At 43.3% G+C, this 23956-nt stretch overlaps 1 protein-coding gene across 2 annotated transcripts in view; it reads right to left on the reverse strand.

The window, feature by feature from the left end:
• LOC115159384 (proline dehydrogenase 1, mitochondrial) overlaps positions 1-21985 on the reverse strand; it is a 34599-nt gene extending 12614 nt beyond the window's left edge. The window contains exons 1-11 of one of the 2 annotated variants that reach the window (XM_029709042.1): positions 21532-21985; positions 17646-17854; positions 9639-9673; positions 9509-9550; positions 8637-8786; positions 8362-8426; positions 8122-8238; positions 7828-7907; positions 7625-7706; positions 7285-7377; positions 6489-6635 (exon numbers count right to left, since the gene is read on the reverse strand). In XM_029709042.1, coding sequence (XP_029564902.1) covers positions 6489-6635; positions 7285-7377; positions 7625-7706; positions 7828-7907; positions 8122-8238; positions 8362-8426; positions 8637-8786; positions 9509-9550; positions 9639-9673; positions 17646-17854; positions 21532-21882 — 1371 coding nt within the window. In that variant the 5' untranslated portion in view covers positions 21883-21985. The remainder of the gene's footprint in view (positions 1-6488; positions 6636-7284; positions 7378-7624; positions 7707-7827; positions 7908-8121; positions 8239-8361; positions 8427-8636; positions 8787-9508; positions 9551-9638; positions 9674-17645; positions 17855-21531) is intronic. The other variant, XM_029709043.1, reaches the window with a different exon arrangement.
• Between the last annotated feature and the right edge of the window lie 1971 nt (positions 21986-23956).

Raw genomic sequence — 23956 nt, forward strand, 5'->3', positions numbered from 1 at the left:
CGCGAGACTCACCTTCTTATGCCACTTGCCGTTTTGGAAACAAAAGCACATGACTACTTCAAGTGGTAAAGAGGTGAAAAACAAAGAGCTCATTCTAGCTTGTGATGATCTCATCACCAAACACGACATACAGGTGTATTGGAAGAAAGTCAAGGGACACTCCAAATCACCTGGTCGTGACAAACTTGGCAACGACCATGCTGACAGCATGGCGAAATCTGGTGCAATTCACGGCACCCCTTGGGTGTTTGCTGCTCGAGACGAAAAACCCACTGAGGAAGCTATGGTGTCTGCGGTAACGCGTAGCCATGTAGCACCACGGAAAACGTCGTCGCACAAACATAATGTGTTGCTAACGCATTCATTCATGAATGGCGACCTGGTAGCAATGCAACACCAAGATGAGTCCCTCGCCACTTTGATGGCATTCCTGTCGGATCCTGTCAACCACCCAGTGTCCGAACTGGCTTTGGCAGGTTCACACGACTTGCGTTCGCTGTACGCAACTAAACAGCACCTCACACTTGTAGATGACCTATTGGTGTATGTTTCAGAAACCGACACCGCTCGAAGGTGGGTGGTTCCTAAAACACAGAGGGGGATAATGATAGCTCATGCCCACGACGAGCCATGTGGAGGCCATAGGGGGGTCAAGGCTACATGTGAAACATTGCCCACTGGCCTCACATGGAACAAGACGTGGCACGATACGTGAGGGGGTGTCTAGTTTGCTGCCAGTTTCAACCCACCAAGCCACTTCACAGAGCACCCCTGCAACGCAAGGGTGTGTCTTACCCCTGGAGGTCGATCCAGATCGACTGGGTCGGCCCAGTTGCCAGGTCTGCCAGAGGCAACAAGTACCTCCTCACAGTGACTTGCTCATTCACAAAGTGGGTGGAGTGCCTGCCGGCGACCAATGACACAGCGGAAACCACTGCCGTTCTTTTGCTAAACCACGTTTTCAGTCGTTTCGGCCTGCCAGGAGAAACCGTGGACAGCGACAGAGGAACCCACTTTTCGGCAGCTGTAATGACCGAACTGTGGAAGCTCCTGGGAGTCAAAGCTAAACTCCACATCGCGTACCACCCTAGGAGCTCGGGGGGGGTAGAAAGGAGCAACCAATCAATTGTCAGAATCTTGAGGAAATATGTGGCAGCCAACCACAAAGATTGGGACCTCAAACTCCCATTGGTACTGATGGCAATCAGAGCCACACGCAACCGGTCTACGGGAATGACACCCTTTGAGATGATGACGGGCCGGCAAATGACCCTTCCACTGCATCTCCTGTACCAACCGGGAGATGTCGCCGCAGCCACCGCCTACACGGCTCATCAATACGTGACCGACTTGCGGAACCATCTCCAGACTACCTTTGCGTACGCTCAAGGACAATTGGTAAGAAGTGCAGAAGGTGACAAGACCTATTACGACAAAAAAGCCTCACACCAGGTGTTCGAGGTCGGAGATAAGGTGTGGTACTACATATACACCAAACCCGCGGGCGTCGCAACAAAGTTCCTGCCCCACTGGACGGGGCCACACGAGATTGTGGTGAAGCTATCACCTGTAGCTTACCAGATCAAAATCAGCAAAGGTCGACAAAACGCCACATTAAAGTGGGTCCACCGGAACCAAATCAAGTTGTACACTCCCCCCATGGGAATAGAAGGGGTGCTAGCCAGCACCGAATAGATAAAAACCCTAGCAAAAACCCAGAGGTACTAAGAAAATTCTTAAGTACCCTCAGCTGATCCCTTCCAGGAGACCAGTACGTTGCACCTAATATCTTTTATTCTCTTCCCAGCTACCAGATATACATCTGTTGTCACTAGTGATATCGTCCTGCGCTGTACTGATTAAAAATAAGAAAAACAGAAAAATAGTTGTCAAAACAATTTTTGTTTACGAATACAAATAACTGAAATAATCCAACAATCTCTGATTATGCGTTTCTGTAGGATGGAGTTCCTTTGGATGATCCTGACACTCTGCGCCCTGGTCAAAACCAACCCAGCAGACGTAATCACGAACGGACCCCCTACGGGAATCGTTCCCCCGTGACGATCCAGAACTCCTCATAACTAACTGCAGAGTACACACGCAGAGGGTATATGTCCGCCTAGATGCAGAGAATGTGTACCGCCAACACATTCCACCTGCGGCGCATTTGAGTTGGGCCGGGGCTGACTGGACCAGCCAGGCAATTAAGCACGCCCAGCTAGACACTGCCCATATGTTGGCCCAACTCCAAAAGTTCACAGTAACCCAGTCAGAACTAGCTGAGCCCAGGCGAGAAAAACGATTCGTCGGGGCGCTACTATCGATAGGGGCAGCCGTAGGGTCACTATTTGCCCTAGGTACCACTGCCGTCAACGCAGTCAGTCTAGCCACAGTCAAGAGGAATGTTAGGGAGATTACTGAAGAGATGCCACTTATCCAGCAGCAGATGAAGGCACAGGCCCTTAGGTTGCAACATGTGGGAAAGTCTCTCCAGGACACTATTCTGGTGGTCAACACACACGCTACTCTCCTGAACAAAACTATCCTGTCTGTAGGAAAGCTAGCAGAGGTCATGAACCATGACTATGCCCATGTCCAATTGGTTCGATTGTTACTGGAGGATTTTCTCCGTGAAGTTAGCTCTTCTATGGACCACTTGGCCATGAATAGAATCCCCTCATATCTAGTGCCCCTCTCAATGGTGCACGACATATTGACCTCAGCTACTTCAACCACACTAAGGCCGTTACAATCACATTTGGCCTATAGTCTGGGGTCGGCCATCCCAATACACGTTGATGTTGATCGTAATGAAGTGGGTTTTCTACTGACGCTGCCGGTTGTTGAACTGGAGAATATCTATAGATTGAAAACGGTTCTCAATGTAGGATTTTGGCGCGACAGTACCCACGTAAAGATTGCCACGCCCCCAGTTGTAGCTTACCAGGAAAACAACCCAGATTTCTATCTCACCCCTAACCTGCTAATGTGTACTCTAACCAAAGATGTCCACTACCTTTGTCCTAGCAAACCATTTGTCAGGGATAACACTGAGCGTCTTTGTGGTATTAAAGCTATCACCAGCGAAGAACGCTGTAGAGCCAAACTAACAGCCAGGGATGGGGCCACCACCACACAAGTGGAGGTGGTAGGGAACCGATGGTTGGTCAACACACCGTTCGCGTCCGCCACTATGACTTACGAACGCCATGACTCCATCACCCAATTGAACCTCCCCAACCAGACTGTTTTTGTTACGGTACCAGAGGGGGCGATTATTCACGTAGACGACCTCGCTCTATACCACCTTCCCGACGACCGGATAGACACAGAGATTGAAATGCCGGACGCTTTTGCTAAACGTTCCCTTGAGTTACCACAAGCTATTCAATACCAAATCCAGTACGAGGGACCCTTGACTGTTGATCTTAGCGTACTGGATGAGGCACTGTTAGTCGACCCGACTGACTACAGACCAAAAGATTGGTCTGTCGCCCGCTCTTGGACGGTGCCGGACAGTATCCTGACTGTTACCATGATCCTTGGTCTCATTTCCCTTGGCGTGTGCACCTACTACGTACACAGGCTCACACGTGCAATGGAAGACCTAATGAGGTCTTATACTAGGATCACCCGTGGGACGGAAGCGATCCCGATTTTTGGAAAGGTGGCAATGGATCCGGAAACCCTCTTACAGGGCCCAGTCCCAGCCTCCTCTCCCGAACTCGCTAGGTCAGCCCAGTAATGTCCCTAATGTAAGCTTGGGCCTTCAGGGGCCAAGTTTTTCCAAGTGCCTTAACTACCCACCTGCAAGTAGGATCAACCTAGACATGACATTAGAGACAATGCCATAATAGAGCTATTTAGCCAAGGCCTTGGACATATATAGAACATAGTCCATATTAGATGATTAAGGTGTGGTAGACATATTTTGTATACTTTTATGTTTTTATTCCAATTTTTCGTTTCATTACCTTTGACACTTAGGAAGCCTTAGAGCCAAGACACCGCTCGTTTGGGGAGGAAATGTAATGATGTATTGCCTGAGTGTTGTGCGTTATTAACGTCTGCCAAGTTACTGCCTAGGTCCACTAACCGGGATAACCGGACGACGGGCCGGAACACAGAGCCACTGCCAGACCTCCTTGATCCATTCTGGTGGTGATCCACAGCTTGCAGAAAGCCTACCAGGGGGAACCACTAAAGGGGGGGGCTGCTCTGATGATCCACAGACCAGGACATCCGATGGTCATTCTTATGGTGGGTTGCAACATGCAGAATCATTCCAAGTTGAACCTACCAGAGGGGGACTGTCATGACTGTCCTGATCAGGTCAGGGTACAGGAGACCACCACCCTACAGATTATCTCCCAAACCCCCAACAGAGGAGGAGAGATCTAGGGGTCTGAAGATGTGGGGGTTTTATGACACCTCACGCCCATAATAAAACTTAGGCCACAGAGAAATTCCTTTGTCCCAACAATGGAGAACTGGCCTCAGAACATTAAACATGCAATAAAGGGACTTTGGAACAATGGTTTCCGTCAGCCACAATGGTGGTTATGACGAAAAGTGGAATATTAAAATGTATGTAACTTTTGTATTTGTTTTTAAAGGTTAAGAGATGACGTTATTATGAAAACATTGTACCTTTAAGAGTTTTCCCAGTATATGCCTGATGTTTATACATTGTACGCTGTTTGGAAAATATCCAAATCAAACAGAATGTTTTGGTAAAGATGAAATGTGAAGTTAGTGTCTAAAATTGGATATTTTCTAGAGCCAAAGCCTTGCCCCCTTTACTTGGTCCGCCCAGAGAATTGCCCTAAAGGCGGTTACACCCACTTCTGACCCGAGGGTATAAGACAGGAGAGTGAAGAATTAACATAGGAGACTATTGACCCCAAGCTGCAGCTAAGGTCTAACAAAGTCGACGAACCCCAAAACGAAACACAAGGTTGAAGACAAAGAAATATTTTTCTACACGAGCTACGGACGAGTAGCTGTGTCTAAGCGGGTGAATTCAAGCCGAACCACCCAGCCTCCACTCTCCATTGAATCGTGGTATCGACCCTGTTCGGGCCGAAGCTGTGAGCTCTGAGCTACAGAGCTGTCTGTCCTCAGAAGACCCCTTTCAGATCAAGGGTGAGGGATCAGACCATTTAGCCAAGAAGGACACTGACATCGTGAGGACAACCAGAGAGTTGCGCCGGAGAAGTGCGTCATTTAGAAGCCTAAACGACCCACGCGGAGCTTCCCACCTGAGACCTCCAACACGTAATTACATCATTATATTCTGACCCATAAGAGCGGCAGTTCGGGGCAAGGCTAGTTAAATAAGCATGGCTGACAAATGAACCCAAATGTATATTTCTCTCGTGTACTTCCTTTGTTTCTCTCTCTTTAAAATCCCCATTTTGGGTAACAAGCGCCATAGTGTGTTGGCCCGTTATACTAAGTCCTAATCAATAGCTAGACTGTGTTTTGTGTATGTGTATTTTTATCATCATTTTAGCTTGCTAGTAAATAAATAATCAACTAAGATTGGTGTGGTAAATTCAGTGGTAAAGCCCGGGTCCGTGCAGATTCCCGGATTGTACGACGTTCAGATTATGAGACTGTAGAGGAAATTGATTAATTTAGCGACTGTTGTAATCGATATTCTGATATCCTTTGAGTTAATTTGGGAAATAGAAACTCAATCAAAACAATGTTCCCATGGTGCCCCAGGTTAATGAGTTAATAATTGCTTGATTCATTGCTTAATTCATTTAGTCACGCAATTATAAACCGTTAATCATTCGATGAGCAGCAGTCGTCACATTAACTAATACAACGTCACGACAGCACTGTACTCAGATTATTGCAAAGTGTGCTTTCGCCGTAAAGCTTTTTTGAAATCTGACACAGCGGTTGCATTAACTTCTATGGGCTACCACCTGCGGGACACAGCCAGTGAAATATCAGGGCGGCAAATTCAAAAACAACAAAATGTCATAATTCAACTTTCTCAAACAAACAACTATTTTACACCATTTTAAAGATACACTTCTCCTTGATGTAACCACATTGTCCGATTTCAAAAAGGCTTTACAGCGAAAGCAAAACATTAGATTATGTTAGGAGAGTACATAGACAAAAATAATCACACAGCCATTTTCCAAGCAAGGACATTGTCAATAAAACCCAAAACACAGCTAAATGAAGCACTAACCTTTGACGATCTTCATCAGATGACACTCCTAGGACATTATGTTATGTTTAACTATGAAAGGGGTTATGAAATCTGTTTTCCTCTATTCCTAGGGGCATGACAAGTCCATACACAGACAGATGGCCTCCCTACATACATAATCTACGAGATTGTACATGTAGTCCCAACAGTCCCGAACTTGACAAAAATGCAAGGAACATTTTTCCATATGAAGATGAACAACAACCAGAGATGGGGGGGGGGGGGGGTGAGGACGGTGTCGAGGACTCACCTTGAGGTAGCACTGGTAGGTATTAAAGATGATGGGCTTCTCTCTGTTGAAGATCCTCTGCATCTCCAGGGTCAGTCTGCTGATGGCCGGCTGAAAGTATGTCTGCTCAGCGTCCACCATCAGCCTCACCCCATTGTCCACTGCATGCTGGGATATGAGAAGCATCAACAGCCTTGTGTTAACCTCTGCTGATAGTCAGCTTTAACCCTAGGTACCTCCTGGGATACAAATGGTGCTTTATTCAACACAAAAGTGAAGCCATTTGTCTGGATCACTTGAAACATTTCAGTGGTCATGCTATGCCTTCTTTTCTGTTGCTGAGCATTTGGAGGCACTTGGCCTCTGCCATCTACTGTTGCCTTTAGTACAGCCATGATAACGTAATATCTAGGGACCAAGCTTTTACTTTTATCTATAGAGACTCACTTCAGAGCAAACAGACTCTGGATACAACACGTCATAGAAGTAGACTCTTGCTCCTATTGTAGGAGGGCAATTATAATTCAAACAGAGGGGGCTGAAACCTTTCCCAACAATGACGACATTGCTGAAGTTGCGTTATTCTTTTTTGAAGTTAGTAAATCTGACAAACAAAACTATTGCCAAAGGGTTTCTTTCCAATAAACTATTGTACGGCCTGCTCACTGAGGTTTCTCGTAAAATGTGAGATGTACTGCATCCCATGATCCAATTCATATGTGAACATCTGGGTCAATATACTGTCGTTAACCAACTGTTGAATTGTAAAACCATGTTTGGCAGCAGTGCCCTATATTGAACTCTAGAATTGCCTTACCTTGGCCAGAACATCCACTCTCTGCAGCATCCTCTTCATCTGTTTCTCCTCTTCAACAGTGAACTTCCTCAACAGAGGCTCCAGCTGACCAGTCTAGAAGACCGGCGGAAACGCACATTTCATTAAGAGTAAACTTTGACTTGAACTACAAAATGCATTAATGTATGCATGCATATAATGTATGTACACTCTGCATGGATGGATGGACTTGTGCTTGTACTTCGAGTTTCTGTGTACAAACACATTCAGGTGGATAGCATGGCTGCATGTTAAATATTGTAAGGATATGTATGTAAATGTATGTAAATGTGTGTAAATGTGTAATATGTGGATAGCTCACCTCAACGTTGGGAATGACAAGCAGGTTTGAGATCTTTGTTCTGTCGTTGATCAAGCTATTCCAGTCCAGGAGGTCTATTGTTCTGGGGAACATGATGAAAATGGCAGACTCAGTCAAATCCAGTCCTGTACACACATCCTTTCCATTGTATAGTAGATAGGCTTTGTGCTCATGATGCATTCCAGGTGAGTTTAACCTCTTACCCTGATGAGCCCAGTTTCTCTCCAGTAAACCAGTTCTCAATGTCGTCTTTATTTCCAACACCCAGCTTAGCCAAACTCTCCTACGGGAAACACATTTTTTTTTAATAATATTAATAACTAGCCTATTACTGATGAAACATTAAAGATAGAAGGAATCACTAGCATTTGTCACAGAAATCAAGTCTGTTAGCGCTAGGGAGTCTTTTCAGTAGCTGGGAATCGGCTTTTTAAGCTGGGAATCTGCTTGACCTCAGTCACATTTCTACTTTGAGTGTTGCTCCAGGCGATACGCACCTTCAGCTGTTCCAGTTCCAGTTTCTGCTCCAGTGCATCCATGCCAGACTTCCCCTGCTGTGCTGCTAGGAGGTTGAAGAACCTCCTCCATTTCACCAGCACCTCTGAGAACTGGAGCTGGAGAGGGGAGAAGCAGAAAGGTCATCATTTTTTACTAATAAATCTGGACTCTGTCACGATCACTGCCAATGTTAAATCAAGGGCTAAAAGACAGCGTCTAACAGGATGTGTCTTACACACCAGAAACTGTGGGCGGCCCAGAGCAGTCATCTTAACGGCAGAAAATCCATCTACAGAGGCCCCCCCTGAGAGGAATAATGAAGATTCAATATTTAGTGCAGCAACAACACCATTGATAAACAAATCATAAGAATCATATTACGCATGATAGAAGAACATCTGCAAAGAGTCTGCAATGAGTTTGACCTTTCAAGGATTGTTAGTTTGACCTTTGAAGGACGTTTAGAAAAATGGCATGAATTGATGCATTCACTGCATTTTTATTGTGTGCTCGCCTGAGGCTTTGATGCAGTTCAGGAAGGTCTCCATCTGGGCGTCACACTTGGCCTCGTCAGCATAGAAGTAGGTCCTGGCACTGACCACGCCCCCACGACGGTCCCCAAACTGACGGTGGGCCTTGTACTTCTTCTCACGGCGGTCAACGCCTACAGTCAGAAGACAACATAAGACGTCTATCTAGGCGACCAGACTTTCCTCTAGACTAGAGTAGCCACACCAACCACTGGGAGGAAAGGACAGGAGTAGCCTAGTGTCAATAGGAATTACCCTTACCACCGTCGCCTAAATCATCTACCGCGGGTCTAATTTGGCACAGATACCTGAAGATCTTTTTCTTTAGCATAAACACATGCATGAGCAGGACTGTGCTTCTTTAATATAAAACACTGACTCATATGCATACCATACCATTTTTGGAAATGTGGAAAATTTGTCAAAGGAAGTAAAAGAAAATAGATGTTTAGATATCTAGTGCTACTCAGAAAAAATACATGGGGGGAGAGTTACATACATTTAAGTCCAGGGCCCCAAAACATGCAACACATGACATGAACCAGGGTTTCAGCTTCTCTCTAACTTAACATGCATATCTGCCCTCTTTAACCCCTCTCCTAGCCTCCAGAGTAAATCCAGATGAAACCACTTGCCTGAACCATGCAAACTCTCATGTCACCTGCTATAAGAGTCCTATATCAACCCTTAAATGACCACTGACATAGACCCAGGAGGTTAGCATTCAGACACACGGCTGAAGTAACAGACGTTTTGGCAATGTGACCCCCGCTGCTTTCACTCCCCCCACATCCACCAACCAGATGGCTTGAAGCAACCAGAAATAAAAGAAATTCTGTCAAGTAGTAACATTTACTGTAGTCATGTTCCTGCGTTACAAAGTGTTCTCCAGTTGGCACTGAAACAAATTACGTGCACATTAAAAACAAGTCAATCATAAAGTACTGTAAATGAAAACTTTTGACATTCCACCAGCAAATACACACCTGGACTTTCTTTCTCAGCTTCAGACACACAGGAGCTGAAACAGATGAAACATCAAATTAACATGAAATAACACTACTTGGTCTAATATCAATGCCGGTCAGCCACCGCTACTATAACAGCAAATAATAATTGTAGAAGTGTTCTGGTGTTTAGTACCATATAAGATGTTGGACATCATGTTGAAGTAAGTAGATAAGGTGTAAGATGAGGTCTTCAAATGCATGATGAGTTAGAATTTCATAACTCAAGGTCATGCGCTAAAGATGATCACGTCTTGTGACAGGCTCCCCATGCAGGAGCTGTTAATATCAGTTTGAGCATAGCGTTTTACAACCTATCCAGTGTGTGTGCCAATATGTTGACTGTGCTATAAACGGTACGCATGGCAGCACAGGGGGCCTAACGTTAGGTAGAAGTACAAATGTCCTGTTATTTGATCTCTTGTGAACTTTTGATAACAGAGTGCTGACTGTGAGTCACAGGGGGGGGCTGTTTCAAAACCTCAGTGCATCACACATGGCCTAGTGTGACGACCCTCCCACTCTGTCTGCCGTATTCTCTCTTGTTCTTGTTTCTTTATTAGGAGGCCGGTGGGCGGAGTTGGAAGGGTCGTCAGATGAATGGGAAACACCTGGGCTCAGGTGTTTCCCAGGATAAATGGACCTCTTCCCCATTCATGGAGGAGACTCTCTCCACACAGACACCTTGCTGTTTTTGGTTGTGTAGTTTTGTGGTTTTGTTGGTTATTTGCTTTGGCACCTTTCAACACTCTGCATTATTACATTCAAGTATGCAACACACTCACTTACACTACTGATTACTGATTACACATGCCATTGTTACCTTCTTAGTTGCTTTATTTAATAAATATATATTTTTGATACACCTTGTTTCCACGTTGTCTCCCTTTTGTTGCGAACCCTGAGCCGGTTCGTAACAAGTGGGGGCTCATCCGGGATCTTGAACTTGTGTTTGGGAGAAAACGTGGAGGTATGTTAACTTGAGGTGCTTTGTTTGTTAGTTTGAGTTTGGTGCTCAGTACTGGTTGCCTTTGGTTGTTTTGTTTGTGTGCTGCGTTGGAGAGAGTACATTGGTTAGTTTCCAGGCTTCTGCCCAGCCTGGAAACACTTGTTGTACTCGCTGTTGGAACATTGGTCTGAGGTGAGTACAATCAGCTGTGTACCTCGGTGGGAGATTTGGTTAGGGTAGTGAAACTTACTACCGGAGCTATAGCCTTTTTCCCCTGATAGGCTTAGCGACGTGTTTCATTTTGGAATATGTTGGGCATTGTTAATGTTTGTTATTTTTGTGTGGTGTCTGTGGACTGAGCAGTTGTCTCGGGAGCACATCCGTGGCTTGGTGGAATCTACCAGCGTGCTGGGGGGTTACTTCCTCGCCAGCGGGCTACAGTGCATAATTACCCACCGCAAATCTGCATGAAGACTAGGGTTGAGTTATTGTAGGTTTTGGGGAAGCTCCATATCTCATCTCTTTTCTGTGGTACCAGTGTGATTGTTATTTCTCTTGTTGTGGTCTGGTGTGCTCAGAGGGGTTGAGTGAGATTTTTTTTTTCTCTCTCTCTGACTATGGCGTCTAATGTAGACGAGTTCATTCGCTTTCCATCAGAGGAACTGTTAGACTTATGTACTAAAGAACAGCTGTTGAAGGTTGCTGAACACTACAAAATTGAAATTAGTGATAAACGTCTAAAAAATTCCATTAGGTTAATATTGAAGGCCAATCTGATGGAGAGTGGTATTCTTGACGTTACCACTGGGGCAGCCTCTGCTGAGGACTCGCCGTCTCCCCGATATGTCACAATTACCGCTCCATCGGTTAGTCCTAGTAATCTTCTTTTTGAACAGCAGAAAGAGCTGCTTCTGTTACAGCAAGAGCACGATCGTGAGAAGCTAGAGTACGATCGTATAAAATATGAAAAGGAATTGGCTGCTGATCAGTTAAAATATGAAAAGGAATTTGAATTTAAACAGGATAGGGAGCGTGCAGATCGTGTAAAATATGAAAAGGAATTTGCTGCTAATCAGTTAAAATATGAAAAGGAATTGGCTGCTGATCAGTTAAAATATGAAAAGGAATTGGAATTTAAACAGGATATCGAGCGTGCTAAAATCAAGCTGCAACAAGAGCGACTAGAGTTGGTTAGGGAAGGAAAGCTCTCAGGAGAGAGTTTGTTCTGGGAAGGTGACCCAGAATTACTTAGGAATCGTTCCTCTGTTGGTCATGCCCCGGACACATTTGACATTGTTGGGAATTTACGGTTGTTGCCTCAGTTTAATGAAAGGGATCCTGAGACATTCTTTTTGTTGTTTGAGCGTGTTGCTAACGCTAGGAGTTGGCCTGATTCTGATCGCACTTTGATGTTGCAGTGTGTGCTGACTGGTAAAGCTCAGGAAGCATATGCAGCTCTTAGTGTAGCCGACAGTGTCAGTTATGATAAGGTTAAAACGGCGGTGTTACAGATTTACGAATTGGTTCCTGAGGCTTACCGCCAACGATTTAGAACTTTAGAAAGGGATGATAAGCAGACTCATGTTGAGTTTGCGCGAAAATTATCTTCACAGTTTAATCGCTGGTGTTCCGCCTCTGCGGTTATGACTTTTCAAGGGCTGTGTGATCTGATTATGCTAGAGCAATTTAAGGACACAATCCCTGATTATATAGCGACGTATATTAACGAACGCAAAGTAAAGACTGTCGCTGAAGCTGCGGTTTTGGCAGACGAATATGTTTTGACTCACAAAAGTGTTTTTGTAGAACCCCGTACTTGGAGTGAGTGGGGGCGTTCGGAGAGATTTGAACCACGCTCACAGAGATACTCTGGTTCACGGGCAGAGTTTTATTCAACTAGGGTTGAGCCTGATTCCCGTGGTAAAACTGACTTTGGTCAAGAGTGTCACTACTGTCAAGGCTCAGGTCATTGGAAAAACGAATGTCCGGTTCTCAGGTCTAGGGGTAAAATCAGTACGTGTGCTAACGTTAAATCTAGGCCTACGGCGTTAGCTGCGTCTGTTCCACATCAGTTTACTCCTGAAACATTGTCTCAGGCCCAGGGCCATGTGAAAGTTCATATTGACCCAGGCTATTTACCTTTCGTTACGGAGGGTTTTGGTGTCTATGTTAGGAAGTAAGAACCTAGTGCCAGTGAAGATCCTACGAGACACAGGTGCCTCGGAATCGTTTGTGTTGGAATCTGTGTTACCCTTCTCTGCTGAGACTGATTCTGGGAATAGTGTTCTAATTAGGGGAATAGGTTTGAATAATCTGTCAGTTCCATTGCATAGACTAATGTTGAATTGTGGACTGGTGAAAGGTGAGGTTGTTGTGGGGGTGCGTCCTTCGTTGCCTATTGAGGGTATCGACGTTATCCTTGGGAATAACTTGGCTGGCGAGTGTGTGTGGCCTGTTGTGTTTCCATCTCTAGTGGTTTCCACTAAATCGTCACTTGTAGGGATTCCTGATGAGAGTGAGCAGAGGTTCCCAGCGGTGTTCTCTGCGGGTACAGTGACGCGGTCTATGAGCCATGGTGACCTGGTCCCTGCTCCGGTAAATGTGAATACCACAAAGAAGTCTCTCGCTGTTTTCCCTGTTATTCCGTTGTCTGTACTCATCTCCGATCTAAACAATGCGCCGCGGATGGACCATACATTAGAAGAGTTGCGTGACCAAGTTGTGCCTGTGGAACAGTTGGGAGATGTCGCACATGGTTATTTTCCCCAAGAGGATGTTCTGATGAGAAAGTTGGTGTCTATAGGGGACGGTAAACCTGTTCGTTTGGCTGATAACGTTGCTTCCCTTGGTTCTGTTAATGCTAGGTCTGTGCATGAGGAAAAAAATGTTCCTGGTCCCGATGATTGCATACTGCAGGGTAGATTGAAGAATTCTGAGACACTGGATATTTTGGATGGCCCTTTCACTCAGCTACCTGTTGATGGGCGGAAAGAGCTGGTTGTTCTGATTCGGAAAATTCCAGGTTTGTTTTCTGTGACACATACACGTACAAACTTGATAGAGCATGATATTGACACTGGAAATGCTGACCCCATTCGTCAGCGGTGCTATAGAGTCTCTGTAGAGAAACTGCGTTGTCTGGATGCTGAGGTCAGGTACATGCTGGAGAGTAAGATAGCAGAGCCTTCTTTCTCTAGTTGGGCTTCTCCCTGTATCTTGGTCAGTAAAACGGATGGAACGGACCACCGTAATGTAAACGGAGTTACTAAGCCGGATTAATTTCCTCTTCCTTAGATGGAGGATGGCGTTGATCAAGTCGGCGCAGCTAAGTTTGTGAGCAAATTTGATCTATTATTGTGCCATTGGCAGGTGCCACTGACGAGTAGGGCATATGACATTTTTGCCTGTATTACACCCTCTAGTCTGTACTCGTATTCGTTATGAGTTTAGTGACTATGAATCGTTGGCGTGACTATGAATCGTTGGGAAATGTTGTTTGAGTTGTAGCTGATGTGGTCTTTTGTGTGCCCTGTTCCTGAGTGTTATGTGAGTGATCATTGTTTGGGTTGTCATGTTCTAACTTTCCCGTCTGTTCCCTCCTGGTCTTGTGTTCTCCTTTCCTCTTAAATGTTGCTTCCTGTACATAAAGGTTGCTGAGGACTGGGGAGAAGGAGGTTGGTTGGGGCAAGTGGAAAGTGCACATGTAACCTCTTGTAAATTTGAGACGCAGAGGTTTGTGTCAATTTGGGACGCAGAGGCTTGTGTCAATTTGGGACGCAGAGGCTTGTGTCAATTTGGGACGCAGAGGCTTGTGTCAATTTGGGGTTGTCGTGTTCTGTCGTTCCTGTCTGTTCCCTCCTGGTCTCGTTTTCTTCTTTCCTCTTAAAAGTTGCTTCCTGTACACAAAGGTTGCTGAGGTCTGGGGAGAAGGAGGTTGGCTGGGGCAAGTGGAAGGTGCACATGTAACCTCTTGTAGATTTGGGACGCAGAGGCTGGTGTGTTGTTCCGGGGCCCTTGTTGGTCCCCGGTTTTATGGGGGGGGGTGTGACGACCCTCCCACTCTGTCTGCCGTATTCTCTCTTGTTCTTGTTTCTTTATTAGGAGGCCGGTGGGCGGAGTTGGAAGGGTCGTCAGATGAATGGGAAACACCTGGGCTCAGGTGTTTCCCAGGATAAATGGACCTCTTCCCCATTCATGGAGGAGACTCTCTCCACACAGACACCTTGCTGTTTTTGGTTGTGTAGTTTTGTGGTTTTGTTGGTTATTTGCTTTGGCACCTTTCAACACTCTGCATTATTACATTCAAGTATGCAACACACTCACTTACACTACTGATTACTGATTACACATGCCATTGTTACCTTCTTAGTTGCTTTATTTAATAAATATATATTTTTGATACACCTTGTTTCCACGTTGTCTCCCTTTTGTTGCGAACCCTGAGCCGGTTCGTAACACTAGGTTAATCCAGTCTAGATCCACCACTCTAAAACCCAAGCTTGAATAAAATGAAGGATATTGATCTCTCATTAGCACATTACTGAATTGATCTCTTTGAGCTATTGGTTGTCTCAGTGGCTGCATCGCTCAATGTTATTAGGGCTGGGAATTGCCAGGGACCTCACGATACGATCGCGATACTTAGGTGCTGATACAATATGTATTGCGATTCTCACGATTCTATATGTATTGCCATTCGATACTGCGATTTGCTGTCCCAAGCATATTGCTCACTATAAGTCTGCTGCAGAGGAACAAGAGAGAGCATGAGAAAACAGGTTTTGATCAGTCAGGGAAATAACAGTGCTGAAAAAATGTTGGCTCACTATTTAAAAAGAAGATGGAGAACAAGCTATAGGATAAAAACAAATATTGGAGTTTTGGCGCAAGTAGATCCGACAAGCTCTACCTACAGTAACACATGTTATTTGTATTATTTATTTTTCCACAATTGATACTTGTGGAGTCAAATATGTACACTGAGTATACCAACCATTAGCAACACCTTCCTAATATTGAGTTGCACCCCCTTTTACCCTCAGAACCGCCTCAATTTGTCAGGGCACCTACTACCAAACCCTGTTGCACTTAAATATTTTGTCTTGCCCATTCACCCTCTGAAAGACACATATACACAATCCATGTCTCAATTGTCTCAAGGCTTAAAAATCCTTCTTTAACCTGTCTCCTTCCCGTCATCTTCACAGATTGAAGTGGATTTAACAAGTGACATTTATAAAGGATCATAGCTTCACCTGGATTCACCTGGTTAGTCTATGTCATGGGAAAAAAAATTGTATACTCAGTGTATATAATATTGTCCCAAAATAATATCGCGATATGTAGCCATCTATTTTTTGCACCATCACTAAATGTTATCTGGGGATAAATAATTGCACAGGCTGAACTCTACAATCTCAATGGAAATTTGAACATCCTTTAGTTGAGTCTGGATGTTTGGAAGCCATAGACTTCTGAAACGCAAAGCATGTCCTTTGCCAACGTTAATAAAAAAAAAGGTTGACCGGAACTCTGGTACACTCCCACAATGATTCATTCACAAAAGGTTGATCCTGTACGGACGGACCATCATCACGTTAAGGGGGTGTTAATTAAAGCCTTACTTGTCTGAACAATTCCAGTGAATAGGAGTCATCCTTCACCCTGGCACGTCCAGTTATTAACACAAGAGGAGAGGATGTTTTGTGTTATTCCATCCATGTAGTTTGGCTCTAAAGGTGCAGATTAGTCTCCTCATGTGAAGAGTTCCACAGCAATTATGAGGTAAGGCCAGAATGTTACCAAGTTTGTCTTTGATGGTATCACTAACCCATTCACTGTTATTCCCATCCACCCCTGGCTCACCTTTGACTTGTTGCTGAGACTTTGCTAAGCAACAACTCCTTCCCTAATCATTATTTTACATCAGAACAACCCAGGGGCGATGGAGAGTGAGGCAGCTGGCTGATGGGTAACCCAAAATACTGAGCCACCTAGTACACAGCGTTCTCTAGGCTGTTCCATAACTTGCAATGATTTGTAGACCCCAATACTTTCATATATGGACATTTCCTTATGGTTGAGTTGGAGACAGCAGGATTCTGTTCACAACATGTTTACTGCAACATGTTTTTAATAACGAAATGCACACTGTGTATGCATAAATGGTATGCATCACATAATCTTTCTGTAACACAAAATATACCATTTGTTAACATTTTATGTATTTCTGTTGGACTCAAGCTCCTTCCTCAAATGTACACTTTAATTGGAACCATTCAGCGGGCCCGCTTCAGTATTCCGATTGTTAGTTCAGCTTGAATGTGTGCATAGCCCGTCTGTAAGAAAATCCCTGACCAAACATGAGAGGGCTGCTTTCCAAAACACATTACATAACACTCCCTGGGCTTCCTTTGAAAGGCTGCGTCAAGTTACCCAACAAGGCTGGCTTGTCTCAATCCACCTCACGTGACTGCATTCTCAAAGGGACTGGAATAAATGTGCTCCTTCAGCTCAACAAATCTGGCGAGAGGGGTATGTCTGAACTGACCAATAGTGTCTGAGTATTGCTGGGCAACGTCAGATACTGAAAGTGTTGCAAGAAAAATATTTTATGGTGGGAAGTTGTAAACACCGGTTTTTATGAATATGAAACATGAGTAGGGCTGTAGGTTTGAAAGGGAGAAAGACAGACATAGCAGGGAGAACCTACAGTAAAATCTGAGAAAAGTACAACATATGGAAATGTATGCCGTAACCTTGCCAAATAGTATTGGATCAGATAGGGTGATTTTGGCAGTGGCATTTTGCCGTAGGTCAATTGCATAACATGTTTACATAGTGGCCACTGAGGTAGCAATATAGGCATCTCACGCCATAGCACATAGCTATAAATAAATCAATGATTCCTAATCAATAACTTATGAAACTAGAAAATGTTTAAGCTTGTGTTTGAAGTGTGGAACCCTATATCCTTTATTAGAGTTCTAGAGGCCGGGTTTGTGAGAGATAGACTAGGGATGACAGAGACTACTTACTCCATCTCCTTCTTCTCTGCCTCCTCCTGGGTCAGGTCCTCCTCCACACTGTAATCCAGGACTGACCCCACGCCAAAGGCCTGGTTCTTATGGATCAGAGGCTTGATGGAGTTGTGGTCCTCCCCAGCCACAAACTGCCCGTAGAACGTCATCTTCATCAGCCTCTCAAACAGCCACTTGCCAAACACCTTCTTGCTGAGGTCCATCAACTGAGACAGAGGAAATAATCAACTGAGTTAGACCCACAACTCCCCAGCTAGAGTAGTGTTCCTTAAAACTTGTAGGGCTGTGACGATACCAGTATTGCAATATTTTTTCCATGTAGAAAATTAAAACACGAAGCAGATCAAAGTCTTTGGTCCTTTAAAAACCCGCTGTATGTTAAAATATTGTGAGCTATAGCTTGGAAACCACTTAAATGTAACTCTGGATGACAAGTTTTTCACAATTACTAACATTTAATCCTAGTAAAAATACCCTGTCTTAGGTCAGTTAGGATCAACACTTTATTTTAAGAATGTGAAATGTCAGAATAAAAATAATAATAGAGAGAATGATTTATTTCAGCTTTTATTTCTTTCGTCACATGTCAATTAGACTATCAGAAGCTTCTAAAGCCATGACATCATTTTCTGGAATTTTCCAAGCTGTTTAAAGGCACAGTCAACTTAGTGTATGTAAACTTCTGACCCACTGGAATTGTGATACAGTGAATTATAAGTGAAATAATCTGTCTGTAAACAATTGTTGGATAAATGACTTGTGTCATGTCCTAACCGACTTGCCAAAACTAGAGTTTGTTAACAAGAAATTTGTGAGTGGTTGAAAAACGAGTTTTAATGACTCCAACCTATGTGTATGTAAATTTCCGACTTCAACTGTAATTGTTTGTTTCCAACATTAGGGCTGTTTCCCATAAGTTAAATATGCTTTGTGATTTGTTTCCTTGCCACGATACTTACAAGTATCACGATACTGGTATCGTCCCGGCCTATTAATTTTATCCACCCAGGACCTGATCTGAGAAAAGCACATTTAACTTTCACTAAGGCGGCAGGTAGCCTAGTGGTTAGAGCGTTGGGCCAGTAACCGAAAGGTTGCTAGATCAAATCCCTGAGCTGACAAGGTAAGAATCTGTCATTCGGCCCCTGAACAAGGCAGTTAACCCACTGTTCCTAGGCCGTCATTGTAAATAAGAATTTGTTCTTAACTGACTTGCCTAGTTAAATAAAAAATTAAAAAATAAGATTCAATGCAAATGGTATGATAATAAGCCTAGGCTACATGTACACCTGGAAATGCTTGGTCCCAGAAACACGCCAGCGTGATTTAGTGCTTTTAAACATTGTGTCTCTTGAGCTACAGACTTGGGGGCTGAGCTAGAGTGGTGTTTGAGACAATGGCGAATCCTGAAGATGGTTCTCCTCACAAAACAAGCCGAACGATTTGAGCTGAAAACTATTATGACATCACAAGCAACACAATAATTATTATACGACAAGGGGTTCTTCTTCATAGAAGACCATAGGAAATCCCAGGACATAGTGTCTATAATAAGCTCACATAGTTGCTGTCAAACTCCACACAGTTGTCACTGACTAGTTGGATCTTCATTTCCCACTGACCAAACTATTTCTGTACTTACAGCATTCTTATAAATGTTTTTGTTTCTTTTAAATCAGGTTTTTGATTGGTGAACCTTACTTAGATATTGACATTTGTTAACTCGTGAATGTTTATGTCAAATTGTTTTGTGTTCTACTTGTAGCCCTGGTTGTCCTTAAAAGAAAATGGTAAAACACTTCAGTGTGAGGCTAAATATGAGTAGTCTCCAGGGCCGCAACTTTAACTGGGGACATGGGGGACGTCCCCCCCAACATTCTGAAATCTTATTTTAGTCCCCCCCAGTTTTATCATTGGAAAGTGATACAAAACGAGGCGTCAGTGTGCTTTAGGACCATTCTGACGCCTCAGAGTGGTCGGGTAGGCTGTTTGGGGTCTTTAAAAAATAAAAAATAAAGAAATAAAAAAGTGTCCCCCCCACTTCTAAAACCAAAGTTGCGCCCCTGAGTCTTGCTAACACCAGCCTCTCTGAGAAGCCCCTGACTGCAGTGTGCAATTCGGGGCCGGGCTCAATGTGGGCGGATTCAAACACGTTTAACCCGAACCCTTCCAGTCTCCTTCAAGGTCACCCAAGTTGAGGTTCACGTCAGAGGAATCAACATCAACGAAAGCGAAATCTTAATTCGAACCAAACCTACATGGATAAAAATATAAACCATGGAAGTGAGACTGTCATTATGCATAATGCACTTTGTAATATTTATGTTATACCAGTGCAGTGGTATATTTCTATATAACCAACTACCGCACCGATGTTAGCATAGCGTTAATTAGCATCCATTTGCACATGAGCGATCTAATTAGCAATAGCACCCTTTGGCATATGAGCTAGCTAATTGCTTACGAGGGAATCTTAAAGGGCAAATTTGCCTACTTGAGCAGTAAGCCTAGGTTTACATGTACAGTTATGTAATCGATTTGATCTTCTGTGTTTCTTCAATGTAACCCTTGCTGTGTTTGGCTGGCTCTAAATGTGTATTGTTGATGCTGACGGCCATTCCCTAAGTTACACATAGCGAGTCTACACAGCCTACACATAGTATATACAATACTGAAATGAAATGCCTATTCCTTATTTTATGCCTTTCTAATTATCATGCCTTTTATGTCTATGCTTATTTTCTTTGATATATAGAGACACGTTAGTGTGTTATTGGAGGGCAAGAGTCCCAAAATAAAAAAATGCAGCAGCAGTCAACTTCATCACTACCCCTTCTGCATATATATGGCTGAACAATATATGGTCAACAACCACATCAAAGGTCATGCGTCAGTGAGGCACAATTTCTTTCTTTGTTTATTGAATATATTTGACATTCACATTTTTTGATTTGCCCTATTTTTCTCAGTTACATCAGTGCATTTAATTTAATTGTATAACTTGTTACTTTACTGTTATTCCTCTCTTCCAGAGTTCACAATCATAAAGTGTGGCTTCAGTTGTAGAAATGTGACACACTTTCATTGTTGCTATTGCACGGCAACAATAATCAACAGAACACCGTTTCTGAAGCACCTGACATACCATCAGCATCCAGTGGCCCCTCAAGAGCACCCAGAGGCCCTTAAACAGTCCCCAGGGGGACTGTGTTATGTTGTTTCGTAAAGATGACGTAGAAGTCACCTGAGTCTCTGATCACTTTACTAGAGCTGGTATAACAATGTACAAAGCACATTCAGCTTGTCAGTATGTCTATATGGTCTCCATTCTCATGAGGAAAGTAAATAGCATTATAAATCAGGATAGGTAGTAACTGTATATATATGCTCAATGAAATAATATAAATTAGAAAGTCATAACATTTATCAACACAATTTTACCAGTACATGACATACATAACAAGTCTGTTGTTCACTGCAACAATATCAGTAGCTTGTCTCAAATAGAGCATGAACCAAAACGTGTTATAACATGTGCTGGTACCACTTTATATAATATTTCTTACAATGCCTTGCACAAACGTGTGTTTTTGTATTCAGTGTGTGACTGTCAAACCTCAAATGGACAAAAAAAAACACCGGTGGGTGGGGTAAAGGCATGCTAAAATATGAGGTCAGAGCAAGCAATTGAATGAAAGTAGTGAATTTGAGCTTTTTCACTGTGAGAATCCCTGGACCCTTGTTAACATGCTGTTTCGTGTTTTTGAATAATGGCTATTTGACAGTCAGAAATGTTATCACTTGTATCATAGTTCTACTAACCACACCAATTACTACTAACCACAATGTAGCAAAAACAATGTCATCAAAAGAATGTCCCTACCTCCTTGTTCTTGTCAACGAGGAAGTCGAATGTGCAAAGTTTGAAGACCAACAGACTTCTAAGTAGCTCAATGTTATCTTTACTTTTATACGCTTCATGTGTATTATCAAAGTCGATTGCGATCTTCCGTGTTTGAGCATCGGTGTTATTTTTTGTTTGGCTGATGAGGTCTACTTGAACAGCTTTCACCACCGTGCACTCAACAAGTTGTTGCTCTTTTTTCCCTCCTTCAACCTCCTTACGTTGCTTGGATGTGACCGTGGACCGAAATCTCCCCTGAGACAAGCATATTCTCTTGATGTTGTCAGAATTTGCCCTGACTAGACCTGGTATTACTTTAGTGTACGACATTAGTTAGCTGTATTTAAAGTCGTAAAAAATAAATCTTGCGTTAGAGGGCGCTTGGTTATAGCCGTTTTAGTTCGTGGATAGACTGACAGTTGGTGCGCATGCCCAGTGTTTATAAGCCAAGGACCGCCTACTCTGACGCGTTTAGCATGAACTCGGTGTTATGAGGAACTCCCCCTTCCCACTGTTCTGCAAATAATAGGAGGACAGCATGTCCTTCATAAGAAATACAATAAAATCAAAGGTGACATTTGGGTTGTTGAATTGTAAATCTTGAGATGGCGTATAGCTGCAGAATGCTGTGGTGGCCATGTTGGTTAAGTGTGCCTTGAATTCTAAATAAATCACAGACAGTTGTCACCAGCAAAGCACCCCCACAGCATCCCACCTCCTCCTCCATGCTTCACGGTGGGAACCACACATGCGCAGATCATCCATTCACCTACTCTGCGTCACAAAGACACGGCGGATGGAACCAAAAATCTCAAATTTGGACTCTTCAGACCAAAGGACAGATTTCCACCGGTCTAATCTCCATTGCTCGTGTTTTTTGGCCAAAGCAAGTCTGTTCTTCTTTCCTTTGGTAGTGGTTTCTTGCAGCAATTCAACCATGAATGCCTGATTCACCCAGTCTCCTCTGAACAGTTGATGTTGAGATGTGTCTGTTACTTCAACTCTGTGAAGCATTTATTTGGGCTGCAATCTGACGTGCATTTAACTCTATTGAATTTATCCTCTGCAGCAAAGGTAACTCTGGGTTTCCTTTTCTGTGGGGGTCCTCATGAGAGCCAGTTTCATCATAGCGCTTTATGGTTTTTGTTACTGCACTTGAAGAAATGTTCTTTAATAAAACCCTCTTAAGGATCGGACCCTTTTAAAAAATAAAAAAAATCACCTACAATGACATACCCAAATCTAACTGCCTGTAGCCCAGGCAGTGAAGCAAGGATATGCATATTCTTGATACCATTTGAAAGGAAACACTTTGAAGTTTGTGGAAATGTGAAATGAATGTAGGATAATATAACACATTAGATCTGTTGAAAGAAAATACAAAGAAAAAAACAACCGTTTTAATAAAAATCTTTGAAATGCAAGAGAAAGGCCATAATGTATTATTCCAGCCGAGGCGCAATTTAGATTTTGGCCACTAGATGGCAGCAGTGTATGTGCAAAGTTTTAGACTGATCCAATGAACCATTACATTTCTGTTCAAAATGTATCAAGACTGCCCAAATGTTCCTAATTGTTTTATTAATAAATGTTCAAGTTCATAACTGTGCACTCTCCTCAAACAATAGCATGGTATTCTTTCACTGTAATAGCAACTGTAAATTGGACATTGCAGTTAGATTAACAAGAATTTAAGCTTTCTGCCAAAATCAGATATGTCTATGTCCTGGGAAATGTTCTTGTTACTTACAACCTCATGCTAATCGCATTAGCCTACATTAGCTCAACCGTCCTGTGGGGGACCCATCGATCCTGAAGAAGTTTTAACCCACTGAGGCGATAGTGTAATGCCAGTCTGGATATATATACTACCAGTCAAAAGTTTGGACACACCTACTCATTCAATGATTTTTCTTTATTTAGACTAGTTTCTATATTGTATTGTATAGTGAAGACATCAAAACTATAAAATAACACATATGGAATCATGTAGTAACCAAAAAAGTGTTAAATATATCAAAATATGTTTTATATTTGAGATTCTTCAAAGTTGCCACCCTTTGCCTTGATGACAGCTTTAAACACTCTTGGCATTCTCTCAACCAGCTTCATGAGGTAGTCACCTGGAATACATTTAAATTAACAGGTGTGCCTTGTTAAAAGTTAATTTGTGGAATTGCTTTCCTTCTTAATGCATTTGAACCAGTCAGTTGTGTTGTGACAAGGTAGGGTTGGTTTACAGAAGATAGCCCTATTTGGTGAAAGACCAAGTCCATATTATGGCAAGAACAGCTCAAATAAACAAAGCGAAACAACAGTCCATCATTACTTTAAGACATGGAGGTCAGTCAATGCGGAAAATTTAAGCCTATTGGTAAGGTGTGCTAGTGTGTTTGCCTGACGG

The sequence above is a fragment of the Salmo trutta genome, chromosome 23 (genome assembly GCF_901001165.1).
Source record: "Salmo trutta chromosome 23, fSalTru1.1, whole genome shotgun sequence".
NCBI lineage: Eukaryota > Metazoa > Chordata > Actinopteri > Salmoniformes > Salmonidae > Salmo > Salmo trutta.